Source organism: Apodemus sylvaticus, chromosome X (assembly GCF_947179515.1).
Source record: "Apodemus sylvaticus chromosome X, mApoSyl1.1, whole genome shotgun sequence".
In the NCBI taxonomy this organism is placed as follows: Eukaryota; Metazoa; Chordata; class Mammalia; order Rodentia; family Muridae; genus Apodemus; species Apodemus sylvaticus.
The window spans coordinates 104855510-104863463 of record NC_067495.1 but is presented as its reverse complement, the minus strand read 5'-3'; the positions used below and the strand labels follow the sequence as shown (position 1 = coordinate 104863463).

At 40.2% G+C, this 7954-nt stretch overlaps 1 protein-coding gene across 4 annotated transcripts in view; it reads left to right on the top strand.

Moving 5' to 3' along the window:
* Window positions 1-228: 228 nt before the first annotated feature.
* Dcx (doublecortin) overlaps window positions 229-7954 on the top strand; it is a 64687-nt gene continuing 56961 nt past the window's right edge. For 3 of the 4 annotated variants that reach the window (XM_052170981.1, XM_052170980.1, XM_052170979.1), the window contains exon 1: window positions 794-1157. In XM_052170981.1, coding sequence (XP_052026941.1) covers window positions 794-1157 — 364 coding nt within the window. Of the gene's footprint in view, window positions 441-779; window positions 1158-7954 lie in introns of those variants that run through there. The other variant, XM_052170982.1, reaches the window with a different exon arrangement.

The window sequence follows — 7954 nt, the reverse complement described above, 5'->3', positions numbered from 1 at the left end:
CTGGTTTTTCTACAATCCCTCCCCCCTTTAGACCCCAGCTTATTTCTTATGGATGCAGTATAGCGGCACCAGCTTGATGGGGAGAGGATTTGATGAATAGCACAAAGACACTGGGTATTCCCTGGAGGCTAGCCCTTTAAAACAGAATCCTGGTTTATTCTGGGGGAGGGGATACACATATTAGAGCAGGAAAAAAAGGACTTGTAATAAAACTAATACACCCCCCTTCCTAGTCATTGTACTGAGATGCAAAGACTGTTTCCTAAGCGGGGGGATGCTAACCTTGGCTAGTTCACTCTGTTTCTCTTTGAGGGAATTTTGTCAGGCTATGGATTCATTTACAACTGTTAGTCATGTGGCCATGTGTGAAGGAGCAGATGCCAGTTTTAATGTATTTTGCCAGAAGTTACAATTTGATAGGAGCCTCTGTCAGGAAGCTCCAGGTTTTTAAAGCTATTTCAACACCCCCTCCCTAATTTGGAATAGTGCCAAAAGTGCCACCCTTTCTATCTCTTCCTCCTACCCCCTCCCCACCATTCAGTCCTCAGCCTACTGCCCAGCCCCCTCCTTCCTCTCTATTAAGATCAATATTCCTGCAGGTCAGGGACGAGCAGCAGATGGGTCACAGGCTTTTTTTTTTTTTTTTCCAACCAGTTCTTTTCACAGGCAGCAGATTGCAGCTCTAGTTCTGGCTAATATTTCAATTTTTTTTCTCTTATCCTTCCTTATTCTCTGCCTCTCTTCACCCCCACCCTTTTCTCTAACAATCAGGTTGCTGTGGTTCCCCCAAAATATGGAACTTGATTTTGGACATTTTGACGAAAGAGACAAAGCATCTAGAAATATGAGAGGATCACGGATGAATGGACTTCCAAGTCCCACTCATAGTGCCCACTGTAGCTTCTACAGAACCAGAACCTTGCAGGCATTAAGTAATGAGAAGAAGGCCAAGAAGGTACGTTTCTACCGCAATGGGGACCGTTACTTCAAGGGGATTGTGTATGCTGTTTCTTCTGACCGTTTTCGTAGTTTCGATGCATTGCTGGCTGACCTGACTCGATCCTTGTCCGACAACATCAACCTGCCTCAGGGAGTGCGCTACATTTACACCATCGACGGATCTAGAAAGATTGGAAGCATGGATGAACTGGAAGAAGGTAATTCAAGTAGTGAGTAGTGGGTGGTGGCCCCTGGAGGGAAAGGACATCCTTGCTTATGGTTACATTTTTAGTCTTCTGTGAAATAAACTAGGCTATTTATTTCCCCAAACATCAAGTTGACTGATTTAAAACTGTCATTCCTCATGGGGTTCCATCTCTGCTGAGGTTGAAATGTTTATGGGTTTTCTAATGCTAAATTTGCTTATCTACCTGGGTATACAAAGGAAAATCTGAATTGTTACACTCACTCTAGATGTTGATCATGGGTAACTCTGTATAGCACCATTAAAGCAGGCCATGAAAGCATTATGGTAAGAAAGAATGTATGGTTGGTTTAACAGATAAAAAATTGTGCCCACATTTCCTGTGGACTACTGGAAAATTATTTGGGAATTGCCATTCATTAGAAATATCATACCCCAATATAGGAATTCCTGGATATGTTCACAGAGGATTAGACTTTTAGGTAAGTGGTTGCTGCTCAGCTGTTGCTTTGGAAAAAGCTCACATAAGGGCGTGTCCATGAGGCTGAGATCATTGGGAGAGATACAAAAGAAAGCTGTAGGTATGTCTGGTATTTTAATGAACTCCATTTCTATTAAAGCAGGAATGAGTCACTCTGTCTAAATCCTTTCAGATCATCTCTAGACTTCGGAATTGCTACTGAGTTTTATGTGTTAACTGCTGAAAACCATGTAATAACAGAAAAATTCCAGCTCTTCTACACAACTTGTTCAACCATATTATCTTTTTTTTTAATGAATATTAAGAAAACAGATTTGGGGTCATATTGTTAACATCTTATACTGCCATATAAATTATCTTGATCAATTTCACCCATATGTATTGTTAAGGATAGCCTCAAAGAAAGAGAAATAGCAAATTTGGTGGCTTAGCAGGAGTGCCCCAGCTTTTAGCTTCCTATGCTACTAAACAAAGGAACATAAAGGTTTCCCTTATTCAAGGTACTAGTTCCCTTATGTAGTTGTGATTTTCAAAGTACCTATGTAACATGATTTGGGCAGGCACCTTAAAAGACGCAATATTCATGTAGTGGTTCTTACTGAGTCTCAGAATTCAAGTGTAAGAGTTTTCATTATAGATGACCTTGAAAAATCTATGTGGAAAAGGGTTAGACAATTTGATCACATACAAAGTTGGTAGTCAAACACTAATTGTAGACTTTCCTGATTATCAAAGGAATAATCATTTTAGTGTACATATTCAAATAAAAGGAGGCCAGTTGAGGGTCATCTCCAAATCTGGACAGCTCAGTTGATGGAGCTGTCCTAAAGAGTGATCAATAAGGTATGTGTCTTTCTATCAAATATATATATTAGTCAAAGTTGAGGGATTTCTCTATATCTTTTACAAAAAAAGCTCACTGAATCTCCAAGTTTGCCTTAATTTCCATCACCTGTGGACATCTGAAGGCCACAACGCATGGTAGGTCAGAATTCTGAACCAACTGAAATAGTAAGAGTGAGACATGTTATATTTAATAACAGTGTTTTGCATAGATTTTCCTCATTTTTATACAATTGCCCCATTGTATATGTATGCATGTATATGTGCATATTGAGAAAAAGTTGATAATAAACTATCTTAGTTTTATCTGTGTGAATTTTAAAAATAGACCTCACCTGTGCTCTCGTGGTTCCTGCTAAATTGAACCAACCTACCTTTTCAGGGTGTAGTGGTATTTCCTGATGTGTCCCCAAAAGAGTATAGAATCTGAATGGGAATCATCTAGATTTAAATTTACTCCTCTTGTCTTCTTCAAGCCCAAGCTTCAATAGATGCCAATGCTTTTTCAGTCAAATGTTGAGGATGTTTCTGAGAAAGTGCTGATAATGTGATAATTGTTCCCACTGTTGTAGAGCTAAGTGGGGAAATGCACTGGGCTGAGGAACATAAGGAAAGGGTTTTCTTCTCTCTCACTTCACTAATTAGAGCTATTTATCTAGGAAAGGGGGTCAGAAATTCCTTTACTCTGTTTACTTATAGAAGAATGTGGACAGAAGATAAAAAATAATTAATGGACACTGTTTTCTGTTAAACTTCAAGTTGATAACGTTAGGAGAGATTCCTTGTGAAGAATCAGATTACAGGATTACAGGATTACAGAAGCAGATTACAGTTGAAATATTGGAAATGAGATTTGTTACAAATTCAGATCTATTAGCTTCTAACCTGTAGAAACCTGAGAAAATTCACAGAACCCCCAACCTTCTGTATTTTTTTAATCCATAAAATGAAAGCAATTGCTTTAAGAATCAATGAAGGAATAATGTAAAGTGCTTTCTGAAACACATCCCAGGTCAAATAATACAGGACCTCCAATTGAGAGCCTCTCAATTCATTTTTGGAGTTTTTATTGAGAGAATCATTTTAGCATTAAGAGTACTGGATGAGGTGATTTTGATGAGTCCTTTCCATTAACAACAGTGATGCAGAAAGTAGAAATCCTCTTTTCTGTTCCCCTTTGTTTTGTAGATCTCACAGGACTGTATCATGCAACATTTTATGTTTCTAAACAATCAGAACATTAAATATTTAGCCTAAAATTCGATAAGCTAAAAAGCAGCTGCTAATCACACTAACCTCCTAGCATTGCTGCCACTCCTTTTGTCTGGTGACTCTGGTCAACTGTCTATTGCTAGATGCAGAAAGCACCAAGGGAAACATTTTGAGTCTAAACCTCATTTTTTATGTCAACCTTTCCACAGCTTCTTGTACTCACCAAGGGTCTTGGAGAAGCCACAGAGGATGTGGCCCTCATTAACTCTGTCCCCAGCTGGCCACTGAAGCCAGCCCATCGTTGCTATTCCCTTTTGTCTTGCCTTTTCTTTATCTTTCATTTGAGAATTATTCTCCATTTTCCTTATAGCTAAGCGTTCCCTCACCTTCATGTTTATTATACACACTCATCAATTTAAAATGTGTATTTGTGACTAGCCAGTTTTCGAATATTAAGACAAGTGTGTGCACTATTAATTATGAAGAACATTGGAGGAATACTTAACGTTGGACGGTCTTAGATAATTTGAGCTGTATAGTGACACTGTATTATTTAGTTCACTTATCACAGTTTACTTGTTCCAATGAGATGAAGTCATCTTTTCATTAACTTAGTCTCTAATCACTACAGCAAGGCCATCCTCCCAAAGCAGTGGTCTTACGATATTCTGAAGTAATGGAGAGGATAGGACAAAAGTCATCATTTAATATTTTAATGTAATAATCAATAAAGTAGCATTCCATATTTTCTTTCTTGAGTTAGGGATCCACACAAAAGAAGAGAAAGCCCACCAAAAAGTATTTTTGCATAAAGAGATCATAAATGTATACATGTATAGGATTCTTTGGAAAATGGAATCTTCTTAAAGGTGAAGAGGAGGACACATTGGATCATTTTGAGTGTGACACCTGTCCCCTTTCTGCCTTTTTTTTTTTTTGGTTGTGTTTCCTGCATTTCTTGCTGCCCCACCCCCACCCCAGGCCATCCCAAAGCAGGTTTATTCCAGCAAATTGTCACCTTGCTTGCCTGAGAAACAGCTTTCTTTCTCCATTCCCAGAGGGTGGAAAATAACCCCTGGAGCTTGTGGCAGGGTGGAGACTCAGCTGTGGAAAGGCTTAATATGCCTCACCCAGCTCCAAGTGCTAGGTGACTGGGTGTGGAGGACGCGCCAGGCTCTGCAAATAGACATAGGAAATATTTGCAAGATCAGAGCAAGGAATCCTGGTTGGGACTTGAACTAAGATCTGTCTTCTTCATCCTCCTGAGTGCTGAGATGTAGAAGCATGAACCACCATGCTCTGCTACAAGGTGCAAGTGTCCCAATTGTCTTTTTGTTTCCTGTAGCCCAGGCTATTGTCATACTATGTAGCTGGGGGTGACCTTGAACTCCTGCCCCTGTTTGCCTCTCTTTTGCAAGTGCTGGGTTTATAGATGTGCATAACCATGCTTGACTAAGTCATTGTTCTTAATCATCATAAATGTCTTGTCCTAAATGGGCATCAACAGTTGCAGCAGGAAATAGTGGCTTTGTTAGATGTAAAATATAGAACTCCTTACATTTATTATTTGCAGTCCTCAGGGGCTTCTTATCTAGCAGCATGGAATTGTCTATCTCTGTCTCTTTATCTCTCTCTCTCTCTCTCTCTCTCTCTCTCTCTCTCTCTCTCTCTCTCTCTCAATATATATATATTGTCTGCCTTTCTGCCTTTCTGTCTCCCTAGGTATGCCTTGTTGGTTGAGAACTCACTAACTGAAGCAGGCTGCCACCATGTCACAGAGATCTTCACACTCTTGTTTACTGAGTGTGAGGATTTCAAGGCATGCGCATGTGTCACCATGCCCAGCCTATAGCACGCAATTGTGTCTTTGAAGCACTGGAACCCAGAAATTCTCACATTATGCAGTTAGTACTGCTCAGGTCACAGAGAGCTGAACTTGATTCATTCTTTGCTCTTTTTAGCTTTGTTTCTTCCTCACGATCCATCCCCTCTCCTTTCAGCTTTTACTTCTTCCCCTTTTTCTTTCTGGTTCCCTCCTAGTCGTGTGTTTCCTCAGACTAACAGCTTAATGATAATAATGAGAACTTATGAAGTGTTTACTATGCCCCAGTCTCTGGGCTCAGGACTTTTCATCCACCACTGGACTTGTGCCCCGCAACAACCCTATAAGGTAGGGCTTTTATTACACTCCCTACACACACTTTGCAGACAGGAGACTGCTGCCAAGGGAGTCAGGTAATTTGCCAAAGGTCACGCAACTAGAAAGTGTTAGCAATCACAATCAGACTGACATCACACCAGCTGTTCTTTTTCCACTGCTATGTATTCAGGCCAAAAGTAGAGAGTGGAGCGATTAAAATGGACCCTCAGAAGGGGCTCAACATAGACGTGGCTGAGTGCTGAGCCCTGTGGAAAGTTCCCGGGTGCCATATGATACTCTAATTATTTGCCATCATGTTCATTTCATGAGGCTAGTTAATCATACTTGTAGTTCAGGGGCTTAGAGGTTTAAGAGGGGGCAGCACATACAAAAGACAAGTCTAGATCCCTAATGAGGCCCACACAGCTGACTCTTCAGAAGAGCATGGGGATGAGTGAAATCATAAATATAAAGCCCTGGATGTTCCCACTCCACCAGTTGTCTGACAAGAGTTTGAAAGTGTATGGAAAGTTATGGGAAGCATTTGACTCAAATGCAGTGACCTCTTGGGAGGTGCCCATGAACATGACAAAATGCAGAGGAAAGAGACCATGTCATGTATGTATGTATATATGTATATGTATATGTGTGTGTGTGTGTGTGTGTGATGGGGTATTGGCTATGAATATATAGAGGAATTGAAACAGCCCCTTTATTCTTTTGCATCATACTTTTCAGACCCTTGTCTCTAAACATTGGTGTTGTGTTGAATTTCTGTGCCACGGAACCAACAAAATCAGGGTCTCTTTTAGCTTGAGTCCTCAACTCCTTAACCCATATGCACCAAACAGGGCCAGTGCCTATGACTGCCTATAATCCATGTCTCAGTTCCCCTACTGTAACAGACCATTAGAGAGACTAAAGCAACCTTGTGTCCTCCCCTCCCCCTACACACACACACACACACACACACACACACACACACACACACACACACGTGTCCTCTCAAAGCTTCCCTAGAGATTGCCACTGAACCTTAGCAGTAACCGAGAAATTATTAATTCATACGACTTAAAGGAATTGGTGCAATCAATATTTGCATAGAGAATGAATTGTCAGGCTGGGGGTTCTGAATGACTCTGTGTAGTTCTCCTGCTGTGTCCAAAGGGAGCAGAAGAGCCATCAGACATTAATTGTGTTTAATTTTTTTTTTTGCACTGACTAGGGATTATCTATTTGTCTATGTATTTAGTTTTAGTACCGATGATGTAAAGCCTGATCAAATCAGTATTTCTGCAGTTCAACCTCTGGATGAACTTCTATATACCTTGAGGCTAATACGTTTTACTCAGCAAAATCTCTTTTTTCCTCCTCAATATACTTCTCCCTCAGGCTGAGCCTAACTTGCTTCCATTTTTTTGTTGTTTTGGTTTTCTTTTTAGTTTCTAGTTCCTGGCATCTAATGACCTCTTCTTGCCTCTGGCCACTGCATTTCTTCCACTCTATTAGTCATTTCCTCCAGCCCATAGTAAATTTCAGTCTTATACTAGACCTTTTCAATTCAATCAAGATGCATAATGCAGTCTTCCACTCATCCACTCCCATTTTTGGGGGGCTGCCAAAAGCAACTGATGGAGATGGTATCAAATGCACAGATGTAGTGTGCAGTATTTAGGAGGATGGAGAAAGATGTAAAGGGGGTAGTAGAAAAAGAAGAATGTATTTTCCAAAGAAGAGATAGACTTGCAAACAGTAGGAATGCTTTGTGTGTGGAGGAGTGGGGTTGTTACTTAGATACTGTCTTCATTTAGAGTGGGATAGGCAGTAAATAACACACTTGTACACATATTTAGACATTTAGTGCATGGTGTGTGCACACCAATGCATGCACACACGTGCACACATGCATGCACCTGTGTACACATGTACACATGCGCGCGCGCACACACTCACACAGACCTTTCACATTTCAATAATTCTACTATTTAGTCTGATAGGATGATTTGGCTTTTGACCAAATGCCTACTGAATATCACATTTGTAAGGGTTTTTTTTTGTTCACTTAAACTGGAAATAAAAATAAATTAACATTGAAAGTTTTCCTTGGTTCATATTATAGCAAAAGTAGCACATA